The sequence below is a fragment of the Haliotis rubra genome, unplaced genomic scaffold (genome assembly GCF_003918875.1).
Source record: "Haliotis rubra isolate DU_JTF1 unplaced genomic scaffold, ASM391887v1 Scf109, whole genome shotgun sequence".
In the NCBI taxonomy this organism is placed as follows: Eukaryota; Metazoa; Mollusca; class Gastropoda; order Lepetellida; family Haliotidae; genus Haliotis; species Haliotis rubra.
Genome location: NW_025764992.1, coordinates 1,928,117 through 1,948,086, shown reverse-complemented (window position 1 = coordinate 1,948,086; position 19,970 = coordinate 1,928,117). Strand labels below are relative to the sequence as shown.

Here is a 19,970-nt window from a genome sequence, read left to right as displayed (position 1 = left end):
AGTGGTTAAAGCGTTGGCTCGTCACGCCGAAGACCCGGGTTCGAATCCCCACATGGGTACAATGTGTGAAGCCCATTTCTGGTTTCCCCTGCCGTGATGTTGCTGGAATATTGCTAAAAGCGGCGTAAAACCAAAACTCAGTCAGTCAGTCAGCCAGACTCGATTGTTTACAGACTGCCGCCATATAGCTGGAATTTTGCTGAGTGCGGCGTAAAACCAAATTCACTCACTTACTCATTCTCTCGGATTTCCTGCCACATTAAGCTGACATACCGTAATGTAACAAAATACTAATCAAAGCTTCATTAAGACAAACTCACTCACTCACTCACTCACTCAGCCATTCACCCACATCCTTACTCAACCATACTCCTATTCACTGACTCAAGTGTCATGCTGTAGCTTGTGTGTTAAATAGACGTAAGAAACGTCAACTGTATTAGTCCTGATGACTTGACGAGGCCACACAGAGACTGAGTAGTGAAACAGCAAGCAGCACTTCCTTCCTCATGTCTCAATGTAGTTACAGATAAGTAACACAGTTCTTAGTAAACACAAGTGACTGTTTCACTACAGCAAGGGTGCTATTTCATTTATTTCCCTGTTAGACTTTAATGAGAAGTTGCCCTGGCTGGAATCTGTCCATTCAGGATGAAAGTTGGCGTCCTGGGTGGATCCATCAGAATATAAGTCTTCCTACAGAGATTCTGTCAAAATGATTTATGAATTGAAGGCCTGTTAATTTGTTGAGAAGGCACAAGAAAACTAAGAAAATTAAAATGCAGTCTATTTGCATGCTGTTGTGAACCTACAGGAAAAGTGAAAATAAAAGCATGCTGGTATTGTTCTTAAATTATTAGATCTATGTATTTTCAAGGTCTGTGTGCAATCAAAATCCTGGCATCTGCATTGACGGTCGCATCAGAAGGTCATGGTACATCTGGGAGATAATTATCAGCAGTTTGTTAATCATTGCCTCATTTACGTTGCAGTCTGGCAAAAAATAACTCCAAGTTGTGATAATCAGCTGGTTATCCTGCAAATGAAATTTTAAAATTTAATTTCAACTTTGCCAAATACATGCAGGATCAGTAATCCGGTGAGTCATTGCAGGCTATAAGTAGGTACTGCACAGTTAAATGTGGACCGTTGCTCCATAACCTAATTTAAGAATTTAGAATTTACACCAAGTCACATTGCTCAGTTGTTTAGAAGGGATCTAACATTAAAGGGATCTAGTCTAAAATTATGTTTGTCTCCTTAAGTGGATGAAAAAGTTTATTGCTTATATGTGTGACATACCTATTTCATGTTTCTGCAGATTGTCAGTGTCACCTATCTGAAACTGCTGTGTCAGCAGATTATCGATGTCACCTCTCTGAAACTATTATGTCAGCAGATTATCAGTGTTCCCTCTCTCAAACTGTTGTGTCAGCAGATTATTAGTGTCTCCTCTCAGAAACTGTTGTATCAGCAGATCATCGATGTCCTATCTCAGACTGTTGTTTCAGCAGCTTATCAGTGTCACCTCTCTGAAACTCTGGTCTCAGCAGATTATCGATGTAATCTCTCTGAATCCGTTGTGTCAGCCGATTATCAATGCCACATCTCTGAAACTGTTGTGTCAGCAGATTATCGATGTAATCTCTCTGAATCCGTTGTGTCAGCCGATTATCGATGCCATCTCTCTGAATCCGTTGTGTCAGCAGATTATCAATGTCACCTCTCTGAAACCGTGGTGTCAGCAGATTATCCATGTCCTATCTCAAACTGTTGTTTCAGCAACTTATCAGTGTCACCTCTCTGAAACTCTGGTTTAAGCAGATTATGGTCATCTCTCTGAAGCAGATTATTGATTATCATGCTCATCATCTGAATCTGTTGTGTCAGCAGATTATCGATGGCACCTGAAATCTGAATTGTCACCTCTCTTGTGTCAGCAGATTATTGAAGTCACCTATCTGAAACTGTTGTGTCAGCAGATTGTCAGTGTCACCTCTCTGAAACTGTTTTGTCAGCAGATTATTGAAGTCACCTATCTGAAACTGTTGTGTCAGCAGATTGTCAGTGTCATCTCTCTGAAACTGTTGTGTCAGCAGATTATTGAAGTCACCTATCTGAAACTGTTATGTCAGCAGATTATCGATGTCACCTCTCTGAATCCATTGTGTCAGCATATTATCAATGTCACCTATCAGAATCTGACTCAATTTCTCCAGTTTTATAAAGAAAACTTGGAGAGACAAGAGTATTGACATTAAAACAAGGACAACTTTGACATGTCACTGGTAGTGTTCGATCATTGATCTCTGATGAGTTCAGTGGGCCATGTTTACATTGACGTGCAAGAGAGCCCTTGTCAAAGCTGGCCACTTCCCATATCCAAATAACACTCTGTCTTGTACTTGAGTTCTGCCATGCAAATATATAATGTCATGTCTTGCTGTTGGCAATGAATATCTACATGTCAGAAGAACAGGGTTTGAGCTTACGAAATAATTAATATTGTGGACTTAAGTTTAAGAAATATTAATGTAAATATAATGCAGTTATTTTTTGCTGAGTCACAAAGAAAGTAAATGTTTGATTAAGTGACAGACTTTCTTGCAGACAATGTTATAATGAGTTCTGTCCAAAGTTCATGATGTTATTTTAGATGAAACTGATCTATATCAATGATTAATGTTTAGGAAATTATGTAAATTGTTCAGTTATATCCAAGTGTAATGATTTATGAAATTGTGTTTTTGTGGACTTGAGTTATTGTGAAGATAAATGAAATATTAAGCTGTATGAAATTCTCATGAATACTCGAGGTATGTAAATGAAAGTAACACACATAGACGCCTAAAAATAACTGCAAGTCTGTGGTATGCTTCTAATAGCAGCTTTTATGTTTCCTCTAATTAAGGATTCACAGGTGAAAATTCCTCAGTGTGTTCTGTGGCAGAAAGGTAAAAGTTCCAAGCAGGTTCTGCAATAAAGGGGGGCTGTGGGGTAGCCTAGTGGTTAAAGCGTTCGCTCGTCACGCCGAAGACCCGGGTTTAAATCCCCACATGGGTACATCGTGTGAAGTCATTTCTGGTGTCCCCCGCCGTGATATTGCTGGAATATTGCTAAAAGCGGCGTAAAACCAAACTCACTCACTCACTCACTCTGCAATAAAGGTGATATTCTGCATGACATACACATTTCTGCTTTAGAATTATAGTTCTACAACATGTTCTGCATCCACATAACTCACAAGCATTGGTTTTATATTACACGAAGTGTATAATTCATTTTCTTCAGAATGAGGCCCTGCTTTGTTAAGGTTCTGGTCAAAGATCATGCAGTTTGCAAGTTTGTAACATTATTTTGGATATGGACCTTTATATTTGTTTCACGAAACGACAAATTCCACCACAGGATATGCCCATTCAGCATGGCCCTGAATTAATAAATGCCCAAATCACACTCCATCATTAGAAGTTGGAAGGGATCATTTGAGATGTCCTTTCTGACAATTTTTATTGCAGTTCGTCACGGACATGGTTCAATAAATTACTCCAAGTGCAGACCTTCTGTTGTTTCTTCCGTGTAAAACCAAGATGTTTTAGACAAAATGGACTTTTTTTTGTCATCTTAACTCTATATTTGGCAAGCTCAGCTGGTGTGTTGACATGGGCTTTTTCCCTTCAGACCCAGGGGACTTCTTAGGAAGTTTGGCTCAAGGCAGTAGTTCAGTCAGCTACAGGGACTTGCTGCTGTTGTTTCCTCTGTCCTGTCAGGGAATGAAGCACGTATTCCATCTTCCTTGGGTAGCCCAGTGGTTATAGTGGTCCTTTCTAGTTCTGAAGTTCTGAGTTTGATTCCCCAAGTGGGCTCAGTATGTAAAGCCCAATCTTTGTATTCATGGAATGAAGCATGTACTCCAGCTTCCTGGGTAGCCCAGTGGTTAAAGTGGTCTTTTCTAGTTCTGAAGTTCTGAGTTTGATTCCCCAAGTGGACTCAGTATGTAAAACCCAATCTCTCTATTCTCTGTTTTCACGGAATGAAGCACGTGCTCTGATGTTCCTTTGGATATATGGTAGCCCAGTGGTTAAAGTATTTTCTTGTAGTTCTTAAGTTCTGAGTTTGATTCCCTAAGTTTACTCAGTATGTAAAGCCCATGCTCTGTTTTCACAGAATGAAGCACGTGCTCTGTGTTCCTTTGGAGGTAGGGTAGCCCAGTGGTTAAAGTGTTTTCTTGTTTGTTCTAAAGTTCTGAGTTTGATTCCACAAGTAATCTCAGTGTGTGAAGCCCATCCTCTGTGAACTCTGTAGTCAGGGAATGTAGTATGTGCTGAATCTTCTTTGGCGTGAAGTGTAGGTCAGTGGTTAAAGTGTTTTCTTGTAGTTCTAAAGTTCTGAGTTTGATTCCACTAGTAATCTCAGCGTGTGAAGCCCATCCTCTGTGAACTCTGTAGTCAGGGAATGTAGTACCGTATGTGCTGAATCTTCTTTGGCGTGAAGTGTAGGTCAGTGGTTAAAGTGTTTTCTTGTAGTTCTAAAGTTCTGAGTTTGATTCCACTAGTAATCTCAGTGTATGAAGCCCATCCTCTATAAAAACTTAAGTCAGAGTGTAATGTGTGCTCTATCTTCCTTGTGGTGTAGGGTAGCCAAGTGGTTAAAGTGTTTTCTTGCAGTTCTGAAGTTGTGAGTTTGATTTCCCAAGTGGGAATTCATTGTATTCTCCATAGTCAAGAAGTGAGGAAGTGCAGCATTCCTCCTCAGGTTGTATGGAAGGCCAGTGGGGAAAGTGTTAAAACAGTGCCGGCTATTGGTCCGTGGGAAGGTAATGGAATCATGCAGAATGGCTGGACACTATCACTACTGTTACTAGAGCTGTGAACGTTTGTACATCTCAGTATTGTTGTAAGACATTTGGTTTGGTCTGTTCAGCAGGAAATAATAGCTCTTTGTTTGGAGTGTAGCTTGTTTGATATGGTTACTGACAGACAGACAGGCAAGCAGATGCACAGAGAGAGACACAGAGGCAGTTCTGTTGTCCCTTCATTAAACTGATGTACAATCAGTAGTGCTGCTCCCATGGTGGGAGAATTTCTTCAGGCAAACAGCGCACCTCAAATTGCTCACTTTCTTGGCTGTGCAATCAGCTAATTGAAAGTGTAACGAAGACACTCTCTGTAATTATCCCCTCATCATTAGCAGACTCCACATTCTGGGGTCATGTGACAGGAAGTGCTGGACAATCGACACAGTTTGAGCTTTCTTGGTAAATAGCATGAGGTCAAGGTTGTTTCACAGTTGTGCAAATTGTGCTTTGCTGCAGACAGGAAGTGCCCTTGGTAACCAGATATTGAGTAGTTCCTGACAGCGGGAAGGAAGCCTTGCAATTGTTGGACATTGAAAGAATATGAACATTTGGGTGGCTAATAGGGCTTAACTCAATATAAATGAATTTCGAGTTCATTTGGTTATTTCTTTTAACAATCTGAAAGTCTTTTATCATTTTGGGAAACATCAAATGAATATTATTTGTCTTTAGTCGGGTGTTTATTCATGGTGTGGTGGGTATTGTTGGATGTTTATTAATGAAAGAGCAATATCCCAGCAAGGGACACTCACAGGAGGAACCTTGCAATGAGTACTAAGTGATACGTACTAAATCAGACTCAGCTGCTCTTTGAAAAAAGATGGAAAAGTGAAAGGTATCAATCTGGAACTAGTCACAACCAGTCACAACTAGTCAAAACTGGTCACAACTATTCACAACTAGTCACAGGGGCATTGGTGGCCCAGTTGCCTCATTTTGATGTGCGGAGTTGCATCCCTTTTGGAAAGATACGAACAGATTGTTTGTTGGTTTGAATCCCAGTACGCACTGATGTTTTTATAGGTTTGTCAGCACTATACCTGTGCTCTCGGGTCCACCATAGTGGTACTGACCATGGGTGACACTGATTTCAGAATAAAATGCTTGTGAAGATGAGCATTGATCTTCAGTAACCCATGCTTGGCGTAAGAGGCGACTAATGGGATCTGGCGATCAGACTCTCTGACTTGGTTGACACATATCATCGTATCCCAATTGCGTAGTTCGATGCTCATGCTGTTGATCACTGGATTGTTTGATCCAGACTCGATTATTTACAGACCGCCGCCATATTGCTGGAATAACTAAAAACTAAACTCACTCATTCACTCAGAAAACAATAAAGTATTTACAGGAGGAAGTTTGTTTAAGAAGCATGTATCACTATGAGGTGTATGGGATTTTATGAGCTGAATGGGCTCGTTTAACCCAAGACTAAGGTTGTGTTGAACTCACTTACATTCACCTTGTCAAAACACGGACTGCCCTCCATTGAAACATATAAACTATGCATTACAAAGGGTAGCCTTGTGGTTAAAGCCTTCGCACAACACGCCAAAGATCCGGGTTCGATTCCCTACATGGAAACAATGTTTGGAGCCCATTTCTGGTGTGTCCTGCTGTGATATTGCTGGAATATGGTAAAAGTGGTGTAAAACCATACTCACTCACTCGCATTACAAAGAGTTTTTCTGTGAACTATTCATGTGTGACAATCAAGTCTATCTTGACACTCTCTGAACATGGTAACTCATAGTGCAAACAGGGGCAGTTGTGACACGGTAGTCCTGTGACATCACATGAAACACGCCGAAGATCCGGTTCGATTCCTCTCATGGGTACAATGTGTGATGCCCATTTCTGGTGTCCCCCACCGTGATATTGCTGGAATATTGCTAAAAGCGGCGTAAAACCATATTCACTCACTCACTGTATGGGTTTTACACATTTTTTGCGACTATTGATGAGTATTTTCTCAATGATATATATATTTTACTGCTGGAATAATTTAATTCAAGAAGCTAATTACAGAATATATTGAAATGTTGCCTTCCAAAGGATACTGGATTCCTCAGATACCAGAATAAAATGAAAATTGCTCCTGGCGATGTTGGTTTCAGAAAGTTATGGAGTATTTTCTATGAAAATTAATATAAAAAAGATGAAAACTTTCAAATTGCATCATTCATTTTAAGGATCGATGAAAGATTCCTTTGAAATTTGGAATCTGAAATCGTACAAATCACTACATTGTGAAACATTTTGTCACAGAACTGAATCAGACTACACATTAATGGACTATATTGTGAATGCTTGTTCCGATTAGCTTTTGACAGGATATTGCAATTGTGGATCTTCCTGGCAAACATACAGGATGATATCAAGTAACTTCCTTGTTCCTGCAATAAAGGACTGGTGAATCCTGAGCTTGGCAACATGATGGTCCCCAACTGTCTTCCCTCCAGCCATTTGGCAATCAAGATTAACCTGCCCTGGCAATTGGTCGAAAGAAGACTATGCTGCTTTTGACAAAAAATATAATACTGCGTACAGTTGAGATCACATGATCACGCGTGCAGGTAATAGTTTTTTATCGTTGAACTCACAGAGCTTGGATGAAATGATAGCGCCATCGGACACAATCTCGCTGAATTCTGAAAAGGCAGGAGTGGCCTGGGGACTTGGCCGTTTTTTTGGTCAATCATTAACGGATAATTTATTGATATTTCGCTACATGCAAAAATTGCCTCAATCATTGCTGAGTTCATGCTTGGAAAGTAGCCTGGTGACATGAAGGCTTAGAGACTCTGATCATATGCTTCACTGACGCTTGTAGTCGCCTTGCCCATGGTTAGCAATCAAATCTTATGCATGTTAGTTTCAAACTGTAGATATAGAAGCACCTTGTAACATGGGTTATCTGTGTTTGAGAAAAGACTGTTGTGCTATATGGTTATTGGAGATAATTATGGTATTAATGGTGAACTGTAGCATTGTAACTTTGCAATGTTTGAGTGTGGGAGCCAATGAATAAATGTTTTAAAGACATGCTTAAACCTAGAAGTATGTGACTGACATACCAGCACCACAGAAGTAATGTTTGACTGACATACCAGCACCACAGACGTAATGTTTGACTGAAGTAATGTTTGACTGACATACCAGCACCACAGAAGTAATGTTTGACTGACATACCAGCACCACAGAAGTAATGTTTGACAAACATACCAGCACCATAGAAGTAATGTTTGACAGACATACCAGCACCACAGAAGTAATGTTTGACAGACATACACCATAGAGCAATGTTTAACACAAGTAATGTTTGACAGACATACCAGCACCACAGAAGTAATGTTTGACAAACATACCAGCACCATAGAAGTAATGTTTGACAGACATACCAGCACCACAGAAGTAATGTTTGACAGACATACCAGCACCATAGAAGTAATGTTTGACAGACATACCAGCACCACAGAAGTAATGTTTGACAGACATACCAGCACCACAGAAGTAATGTTTGACAGACATACCAGCACCACAGAAGTAATGTTTGACAGACATACCAGCACCACAGAAGTAATGTTTGACAGACATACCAGCACCACAGAAGTAATGTTTGACAGACATACCAGCACCACAGAAGTAATGTTTGACAGACATACCAGCACCACAGAAGTAATGTTTGACAGACATACCAGCTGACAGACATACCAGCACCACAAGTAATGTTTGATGTTTGACATACCAGCACCACAGAAGTAATGTTTGACAGACATACCAGCACCACAGAAGTAATGTTTGACAGACATACCAGCACCATAGAAGTAAATGTTTGACAGACATACTAGCACCACAGAAGTAATGTTTGACTGACATACCAGCACCACAGAAGTAATGTTTGACAGACATACCAGCACCACAGAAGTAATGTTTGACAGACATACCAGCACCACAGAAGTAATGTTTGACAGACATACCAGCACCACAGAAGTAATGTTTGACTGACATACCAGCACCACAGAAGTAATGTTTGACAGACATACCAGCACCACAGAAGTAATGTTTGACAGACATACCAGCACCATAAGTAATGTTTGACAGACATACTAGCACCACAGAAGTAATGTTTGACAGACATACCAGCACCATAGAAGTAATGTTTGACAGACATACCAGCACCATAGAAGTAATGTTTGACAGACATACCAGCACCACAGAAGTAATGTTTGACAGACATACCAGCACCACAGAAGTAATGTTTGACAGACATACCAGCACCACAGAAGTAATGTTTGACAGACATACCAGCACCACAGACGTAATGTTTGACAGGCATACTAGCACCATATAAGTAATGTTTGACTGACATACTAGCACCACAGACGTAATGTTTGACAGACATACCAGCACCATATAAGTAATGTTTGACAGACATACCAGCACCATATAAGTAATGTTTGACAGACATACCAGCACCACAGACGTAATGTTTGACAGACATACCAGCACCATATAAGTAATGTTTGACAGACATACCAGCACCACAGACGTAATGTTTGACAGACATACCAGCACCACAGAATTAATGTTTGACAGGCATACTAGCATAACAGAAGTAATGTTTGACAGACATACCAGCACCACAGACGTAATGTTTGACTGACATACCAGCACCACAGACGTAATGTTTGACAGACATACCAGCACCACAGACGTAATGTTTGACAGACATACCAGCACCATATAAGTAATGTTTGACTGACATACTAGCACCACAGAAGTAATGTTTGACTGACATACCAGCACCACAGAAGTAATGTTTGACAGACATACCAGCACTATAGAAGTAATGTTTGACTGCCATACTAGCACCACAGAATTAATATTTGACAGACATACTAGCACCACAGAAGTAATGTTTGACAGACATACCAGCACCACAGAATTGATGTTTGACAGACATACCAGCACCACAGAATTGATGTTTGACAGACATACCAGCACCACAAAATTAATGTTCGACAGACATACCAGCACCACAAAAGTAATGTTTGACAGACATACCAGCACCACAAAAGTAATGTTTGACAAACATACCAGCACAATAGAAGTAATGTGTTCACCACAGAATTAATGTTTGACAGACATACCAGCACCACAGACGTAATGTTTGACAGGCATACCAGCACCATAGAAGTAATGTTTGACTGACATACCAGCACCACAGAAGTAATGTTTGACTGACATACCAGCACGATAGAAGTAATGTTTGACAGACATACTACCACCACAGAAGTAATGTTTGACAGACATACTAGCACCGTAGAAGTAATGTTTGACAGACATACCAGCACAATAGAAGTAATGTTTGACAGACATACCAGCACCATAAAAGTAATGTGTTGACCACAGAAGTAATGTGTTGACCACAGAAGTAATGTGTTGACCACAGAAGTAATGTGTTGACCACGGAAGTAATCATTAACACACATACCAGCATCTTAGAAGTAATGATTAGCTTGTACAATCTGGTTGTGAAACTGGATTCATTTGTCTGTACTGTCTCAGGTAGATAACACAGGTGTATTGCTATCAGTGGACAGTGGACCAGTGCTACCTCATCTTTATCTTTAACCCTTTATCATGTATCGAGACATGTCCAGTTTTGAATTGTTTTTTATGCATTTTCAGACATTTGCAGCAGCTTCCAACCATGAATAAAACTGTATCATATGAATTATTCTGTATCCAAAATGCAAAATTCACGTGAATTCTTTTCATTGTAGTCTTTGTGAAATTGAATGGGTTAAACGAAACCTTTGATGTACTGAGGGCCATAGAAGCATGCATGTGTTTGTTTCCTTCTTTTCTAAAAGAAGGATTTATCAATACAATGACGAAATGATTAAGTGAGTGATTCGATATTCATTACATTCATATTTTATGACCTACTCAAATAGCAGAATGAATAATTGTCAGTGTTTCCATTTCAAGGTTTTTTTTAAGCCATGGGATTTGACAAATTCAAATTGTTTACTTGACAGTGAAATTGGTGTGGTATGGATACGGAAAATGTTAATGTGAAATTAATACAGCCATGTATATATATATAGCTTTGTCTATTCAGCTGAAGTTAACTATATACACTATACACTATAGTGTTAGAGACAGCTGACAACTAAGGAGCTAGATCCAGATTTGAATTGGTCTTCAGTAACGCATGCTTGTCGTAAGAGGCGACTAACAGGATTTGGTGGTTTGGCTCACTGACTTGGCTGACACCTGTCGTATCCCAGTTGATTGAATCTCATACTGTTGATCACTGGATTGTCTGATCAAGATTTGATTATGTACAGACTGCTGCCATATAGCTGGAATATTGCTGAGTGCGGCGTAAAACAACAAACAACCAACCAAGGAGATTTCTCGATTCATTCATGTGGTACATGTTGGAACGGATTGTTAACCAAGTTGGTCTGGGGCTCTGTAATTTGCTATACAGTGTTGTCTCCCTTTGGTTGCCAGAATCGGTGCTCATGGTTTGAATCCCAAGTGGCTGCTAAGTTTGTTTTTATGTTTTGTCGTGCTTTCAAAGTTTCACACAGGTAAACTTCAAAGACCTGTCTGATTTCAAATATTTCTGCAATATTAAACTGACAAGCCAGGGTACAACTGAACTACTGTTGAAAGTGCTGGTAAACCAAAGTCACTCACGGATAACTAAAGTACTGTCGGAAATGCTAGAAAAATGCTTTTTGACTTATATTAAAAATTCAGAGGTATTACAGTTACTTAAATAACAAATATCACTTTAAAAACATCTACCTAATGTAGACCGAGGGAATAAATTCTGAGACATGCCCTAAAATGCGTTTTTACTGATGAAAATACCATAAACTTAGAAAATAAGGGGTAGTGGGCCGTTATTTGATACAAACATTAACTGCGTGTGTTAATGAGCATGCACGGTATCGACAGGTGAAATTGACACCCGAGCACATGCTCGGGCGAGGGGTCATCTCAATAGATGTTTTCTTCAAAATGTTGAATATGTGTACGTATAGTATACATATTGGTTATGTAAGGGATCATTTGTGTATGTGTGTTTGTTGTGAAATAAACATACAAATTACTGTACATTGGAAAGAATCCTATCACTTGTGTTATCTTATGGATTGATTGTAGAAATGTGCAACGTTTTAATAAATGTTTTGCATGTCAACAGTATATTTCATTGCAAAAATATGGATGTAATTCGGTCAGTTTAATCTAGTTGTGAACATTGGCCAAAGATTTAACGAAGTCACTGGTGTAGCTTCTTTAGAATATATATATTATTCTTCTCCTAAAGTTTGTAGACCGCCCGTCTAAGTACTCCCTTGTCAAAGTTGTCAAGGATGGTTTTACATCCCGGTTTTGCTTTTGAGACGGTCCCTGTCTTGTCTGATTTGTTTACAATATTGTAAGCTTGTTGGTAAGACATACCAACAGTTCTACAAGTTCTGTAATAAACCATTTCTATACTAATGAAAGGTTTACCTCTGTCTTTTTCAAGCACAAAAAAACTTATAAACCTTTGCAACAATCGTCTGCAAATAGTTGGCCGCTGTGATAAAGATGTGCATGCATGACGGGAAACTTATTTATCAAGACTTAACATTTATATTAATATTTCTTCAATAAAGAAACGATAATTAAGTAAAGTAACACAAACATTCAACATGTATTTGTTTAAGAAAAACATTAATTTATATTTTTACACCACCTGTATTATTAGCATAAATGTAAAGACTATTTCAGATTTCTGCTGTTGAACTCTGAAAAAATCTTAAGTTGTTGTTTTGGTACCAAATTCTCTCCTGTAAACTGCCCTTTAAATGCATGGGAATGTTAAATCAATTGAAATAAAAATTAGGTACACTATAGGTGAGTTGATATATTGACAACATAATACATTTATCACCTTTCTAAAGATATTAAGGCTAAAAAGCATTTTTCTAGCATTTCCGACAGTACTTTAGTGGACAGTGTTCCCAGTGTTTAGTGATCACCTATGAAGATCTGCATGATCACTGGTCCTGACCAACCCATGCTTGTTGTAAGTGGCATGTTACAGGATTGGGTGGTCAGGTTTGCTGACTTGCATGTCATCGTATCACAATTGTGTTGATTGATGCTCATTGGGGGCGCGGTGGACGAGCCGGCTAAGGCGCCAGGCTAGTGATCCAGCGAGGTTGAGGTGTCGGGATCGAGCCAACCTGTGACCGGGTGTAAAAACCTTGGAGTTTGTGTGCAGATTCTTTCAGTGTTGTCATAACCCCTAGTGTACAGTACACAACCCTGTGCACTTAAAAGAACCCACGAATCCGTTGGTATATGACCAGATAGTGGCCACATGAATACGTGCAAACACCTAGTTGGGTACAGCAACGTGCAGTGAACTTGGACAAAGTACTGTGACTATGTGTCCCAGTCCACCCAGCTGTGAATGGGTACCTCGTTAGGATGAGAAAGCCACAATAGCTCGGTGCGCATAGTGACTGCAAGAGTTATATACTCCCCAGGGAGTTGAGATTGATAATACGATGTGCCATTGAGATTGACATCCAATGATCGAGGGAAAAAATATCAGCGCCTTGAGCATGCACTAGTTGCCTGGATATGTGCGCTATATAAGTATCCTATAATAATAATAATAATAATATCAATCACTGGATTGTCTGGTCCAGTCCCCCTGCCATGAAGCTTGAATATTGCTTAGTGTGGCAGGAAACAACAAGCCGTCAAACAGTGTTTTGAGACATATAAAATTAAGGAAGTTTGTCTTTTCCTTTTTCTGTCAGGAAGGCAGCAGGCAGAGATTTGTTCCAAGAAACAAGGTTTGATATTTTCTCTTCACCGGTGTGACATCAAGTGCCCATGCTTCTTGCCATAGGCAACCAGATTAAGGATTCTATGACAAAAATGGCAACTTAGCAATGATAATTCCAAGGAAAATCTGAGTGACCAGTGTTTGAAATTAAATATTTGCTTGAGTGAGTGAGTGAGAGTGAATAGGCTTTTATACTGATTTTTGCAATATTCCAGCAATATCACAGCCTGGAACACCAGAAATTGGCTTCACAAATTGTGCCCATGGGGGTAATTGAGCCAGGTCTACAGCCTGACTAGTGAACACTTTAACCACTAGGCCCCTCACTGTCCAGTTATTGGCTTGAGGTATTTGGCACCAGTTTTGTTGTCTCAGGATCCCTTAAATCTTTCACCATTTGTCATGTTACTTTAGCATTCATACTTAATTTGTTCTGTGGGTAGCCAAGTAGTTCAAGTGTTGTCTCTTCATACCAAGCCCTGGGTTTGATTAAAACCTACTTCTGGTGTCCCATGCAGTGATGTACCAGGAAATCCTGCTTAATGTTGAACTCTGGTAGCCTGGTGGTTTGTCTGTTCCAGGCCTGAACATCTGCTGTCATATAGTTGTGATGTTCGCTGAATGTTTGAGGATTACTTTACACTGTGGTTTTGTATGTGTCCTCAAACTGGATTTCCTGGGATGTAGTTGATACTGATGGTTTCAGTGAACAGAATATTATTGATGTTTTGGGTTTTTTAAAAAAAATAGTATCTTGAGGTCTAAAGGTGATAACTCATGCATGATGATGTAAAAAATGTGATGACTTCATGTTTTGAAGCTTGTTGCCTTTCACATTATGAAAACCTGGCAGCTCCACACCTGAGTCCTAAACCATCAGCAAGCACTCACTCACTCACTCACTCACTCACTCACTCACTCACTCACTCACTCACTCACTCACTCACTCACTCACTCACTCACTCACTCACTCACTCACTCACTCACCCACCCACTCATCAATAGAATGAGAAATGCAGGATGAAAATAGTCATTGTCAAAATTCCTAGATCATTTTGTGACATGCAGATCTTTCCTCTCTTCATTGGTCGTTGGCGTGTGGGTGTGCGTGTTTGTGTGTGCATGTCACTATCCGGCTCAGATACTTTGTGCTGACTTTATCTTGTTTTACCCCCTAAAGTTTAGCCCCTGATAAGGTAACAACAAGTAGAATCTCCTAAAGGTTTTTGGTATGAGGCATTGGGAATTGAACCTTCCACCTTCCACTCTCAACTAAGCTTTGCCCACTAGACCACAGTGGCAGTTAGACAGATAGTAATTACAAGAATAATCTATATATTTGTACAGTCAACTGTTAGTATGATTTTATCTTTGAAAGAAGACACAAACAAATACTTGAAAATAATATTTTGGTAAAATAGATATAACAAAAAAATCACCCCCTGATATTAATAGCAAGTAAATATATGAGTCACTCATGGTAGGTAACAAGTTTCTGGTTTGGGAAGACGGTAAATTACTATGCCCCCAAACTCATATTCTGTTTAACTGCTGTGAGAAGTACATTTTACAGGTTATAAAGAACACTTAGCGGGGCATTATCCCCAGTGATAGAAAGTTATATCCACAGTGATAGAAAGTTATATCCACAGAAAGATAGAAACTAGATGAACACCTCCCTGGAAAGAACATTCTGGTTGAAGATTTCACAGAAAATAAGTGCCTCGTCATGTTTCCATGATTTATGGTGAGGTCTTGGAGCAGTAAAACCAGGTTTTTCCGGCGCCAAACGATCTCTGATTCAAAGTAGTGAGTGTTATCGGAAGTCGTTTTGTTCACATACAAAATCTGTGAAATTTTCCAGGCATGTTAACATTAAATCTTGGCTTTTTCAGATTTTGATGAAGGAGTTTCCTTTTTATTGGTGTTGAAAGTGTTCAACCAGCATGGTGCCTAATAATGTGGTTTTTGTATCGAAATATGTGATTGATTGTGGAGACGGAATAGCACCATTGGAATTGGCAATGACACAATGGTGCCTCTATTAGAGTAGAGATTGACTTTAAGAACTCGTTTTGCTGCCAACACTACCATATTGACTCCAGATTGTGTGATTATTCATTCCAGGGCTCAATTGCCAGAACGGGTCATAATAATACATTGCTTGCACAGACATGGCTTTTCTCCATCATTTCATTTGTATGAGACACCAGATTTCACATAATTCAATTTTGGTGAAATTCACCTCGTTGTGTGAGGAGCTACATTTGATAAGCATGTATCGTGTCATATTGGCCAAATGTCATACCGGGCTAACAACAATTATCAGAGTTAAATTCAATTTTGTCAATAGAATCGAGACAGATTGACACATCGATTGCCCAGAGTGAAGTGATGTCATTAACGCTGAACAGAGGCGGCCATGTTTTCTTAGTCTAGTCAGCTGATAATACCACCGTGGGATAAAGAGGCTGTACTTGGTTGACAGCTAAAAGCAGTTTTCTCGTCAAAGCATGCAATCTTGTTATCACAATTGAAGGCAGGAAATCTCTGTCAGGCCCATCAATAACTTGTTTCATTTTTTAACCCATTTTGAGGACGAAATTGGAGTTGACAAGTCAATAAGATAATGGACTAAACTTAACAAAATCACCCTTTGCATTTGATTCTGGTCAATATTTCCACATATCCAATACCCTGGATACTTGCTCATGACGTCAATCATTGCTTTGCTTCACCACTCTTAACTGTCTACAAATTGCTCTGAACTAGTGCTGATATTGGCATACAACCTGCGATACGATACATCATGATACTAAACAATATATTGCCAAAATATTGTGCACTGAAGCTGCGATACGATACGAATCCCAATATAAGGGTGACGATACGGTACGTATCACGATACTAAATATTTAATTCTAACAACAACTATAAAACACCTGAATATCAAAACAAACCCATTTTAAAGTATTTCGTCCAATTCCGCCAGCGTTTTTCAATGTTCATTCGGAAATGAGATAATGAGGTTTATACATGGACTTTGTGAATGATAACATGTGAGCGCTATGTCTGACACAGTTCTTGGCGCAAGAATTTCCGAGAAAACGTTTACTTATGAAGGGAAAATAAGTAAGCAAATATTTTAATCATCAAACAAAAGTGAGTCTTTTTTGTTGACAGATATCGCCATTCGGCAATATTCAAAGTTAAACATCGATGTATCGTTGCCCATTTAAAGTATCATATATGGATATACGACAATGTAAAACTTTGTATCGACAGCCCATGGATCGATGTATCAATGCATATTATGAATCGTACACCACTACTCTAAACAGACTGAAATATTCCCTGTATTTGTCATTCAGTAATGGTAGCATTTTTTTTTCTGTGTTTCTCATCGCCAGACCGACCCTTCTAATTTTATTGCCGACTCCCCCCCAAAAAACTCTCTCTTTTTTTATTGCAACACTGCGGACTTGAACCTAAAACGTACCGTCTCATCATATAAAAGGTTTATCTTTAATCAGTTGCTGCCACAAGTCCAAAGAACGCGAGAAATTGTAATAAGAATTACAATAAATGAGAATCAAGAACATTATTCAGATAATTTTGACTTTATTAATTTTTTTTATTTTTTTATTTTTTCCCAACTGACCAATCCATGTTCAGAATTTGGTGGCTTCGTGAAACACATAAAAAAATGATGCCCTAAATACTCTTCCTGAATGAGAATACTGTAAACAACATTACAAGCTCACCTCCTCTGACGACCCTGTTCACTACAACATTGAAATACTTGGTTAATCACTGGCGCTGCTAATTGCATTCATTACTGTTGATCCTCAGCACTGCTGCTCTTGGTCTGCCCTCTGGGTCAGATCAGGCAGCTTCAGCAACTATTGACTGCCTTGGTCTCTTCCTGTACAGATGGTTGGGTTCTGTGTGGGATGCTGGCCGTGATAGTCTTTGATAGGTGATTGCATGGTGGAAGAATTGGTAGATGTAAAGGATTATGGATGATAAGATATTTATTGTTTGTATTGTTGTCATTCATTCAAGTTTCATGGTCACTAAGAATATTTAACTTTTTCTTTAATAGGTATTTCTAAATTCTTTCCTATTTAATAAGGTGAAGTGAGGTGAAATTGGGTTTAACGTCGTGCTTGAGAATATTTCGCTCATATGACGACGTGCATGTGTATGTGTATGTGCGGCTGCTTGTACTAGCCCAGACTTAAGCTGGTTTTATAGTGCTAGCCCACTGAGATACAATGCCGCAGTGAAGCATGAATACCCCACTCAGACACATTATACTGACTCCGAGCTGACCAGTCCTTGTTGTACGCATTAATGCCGAGCGCCAGACAGGGGGGGCAACAAGTACCATATTTTAACGTCTTTTGTTATGACGCAGCCGGGGATTGAACCCGCGACCTTCACTCTCCCGGGCGGATGCTCTAACCACTACACCACGGAGGCGGTCCCTATTTAATGAGTCTGTGGGGAAGCCTAGTGGTTGAAGCATTTGTTCGTCACGCTGAAGTCCCTCTTTAGATTCCCCAAATGGGTACAATGTGTTAAGCCTATTTCTGTCCCCCTGCCATATTATTGCTGGAATATTCCTAAAGGCAGCGGAAAACTAAACTTGCTTACTCACTCCTATTTAGTAAAAATGTTCAAATGAAGACAAAAGAGTGTTTTGGGGGGGCTTGGCACTTTTTACAAATTATGGTGACTAACACTTTTCTGTGGTGTCATGATAAGAAATCATTCAGAATGTTCACAGTTTGGTGTAAAAGTGTGATCAGTAATGTTTAAAAATATTTAATCACATGCTTGTCTTAAACATAAGGCCGTGAATTATATGTTAGTCTGCTCTGTTTTTATACAAATTGAGATGAATATTTGTAATGTTGAAAATAGATTTTATTTGTTTGATATGGTAATGACCATAGCTTGAGATGTAAACTTGGAAAAGTGGCCTCCAGCGGAGACATGAAAAAGTACATCCTACTCGATACCTAGTGTCATTGATGGGAATTTTAGGGTAGATCAGAGCATGGCTGCCTTGCTTTACAACCTTGATGTTTGGGAGAACAGGATGCGCTGCTGTAAGGTTTCCGCAACAAATTAAGTTATTCTGCTTTACCACGTTGATATTAGAGGGTCGTCACGCCAAAGACCCGGGTTCGATTCCCCACATGGGCACAATGTGTTAAGCCCATTTCTTGTGTTCCCCGCCGTGATATTGCTGGAATATTGCTAAAAGCGGCGTAAAACTAAACTCAGTCAGTCAGTGATATTAGAGGGATAGTGAGTGAGTGAGTATGGTTTTACGCCGCTTTTAGCAATATTCCAGCAATATCATGGCGGGGGACACCAGAAATGGGCTTCACCCATTGTGACCATGTGGGAAATTAAACCCGGGTCTTTGGCGTGACGAGCAAACGCTTCAACCTCTAGACTACCTAACTGCCCCCAAGGGATAGAGATGAGGGTCAATACCTGGTGTCATCACAGGGATTTCAGGGTAAACTATGTCAACAGTTGCCATACTTTGGCATACTTATGTGAGACACTTGGGGGATGGACGTGCTGTCAAACACCTGGTGTTGTCTCTTAGGCTTGTACAGTAGAAAACATCAACAACCCTGCTGTAACTCATTGTAGACAGGGTGGAGTACATGCTGCCCAACACCTGGTGTTGTATCGGGTATAGATTAAAGCCTGGTGCTTACCACTGTGATATATGTAGAGGTAGGGTGGAGTACATGCTGCCCAACACCTGGTGTTGTGGGGAAATTATGGATAGATTAAAGCCTGGTGCTTACCACTGTGATATATGTAGAGATAGGGTGGAGTACATGCTGCCCAACACCTGGTGTTGTGGGAAAATCATGGATAGATTAAAGCCTGGTGCTTACCACTGTGATATATGTAGAGATAGGGAGGGTACATGCTGCCCAACACCTGGTGTTGTGGGGAAATCATGGATAGATTAAAGCCTGGTGCTTACCACTGTGATATATGTAGAGATAGGGAGGGTACATGCTGCCCAACACCTGGTGTTGTGGGGAAATCATGGATAGATTAAAGCCTGGTGCTTACCACCGTGTGATATATGTAGAGATAGGGTGGAGTACATGCTGCCCAACACCTGGTGTTGTGGGAAAATCATGGATAGATTAAAGCCTGGTGCTTACCACTGTGATATATGTAGAGGTAGGG

General features: G+C 39.8%; 1 protein-coding gene across 3 annotated transcripts in view; it reads left to right on the top strand.

Annotated features, from left to right (window-relative positions):
• LOC124282742 (diacylglycerol kinase zeta-like) overlaps positions 1 to 19,970 on the top strand; it is a 388,746-nt gene that overhangs the window by 148,276 nt on the left and 220,500 nt on the right. Inside the window, exons 1-2 of one of the 3 annotated variants that reach the window (XM_046718816.1) lie at positions 10,751 to 10,773; positions 13,708 to 13,743. The exons of the other annotated variants lie outside the window; for them this stretch is intronic. Of the exons in view, the coding sequence (XP_046574772.1) occupies positions 10,766 to 10,773; positions 13,708 to 13,743 (44 nt within the window). The 5' untranslated portion in view covers positions 10,751 to 10,765. Of the gene's footprint in view, positions 1 to 10,750; positions 10,774 to 13,707; positions 13,744 to 19,970 lie in introns of those variants that run through there. 3 annotated transcript variants of the gene reach the window in all.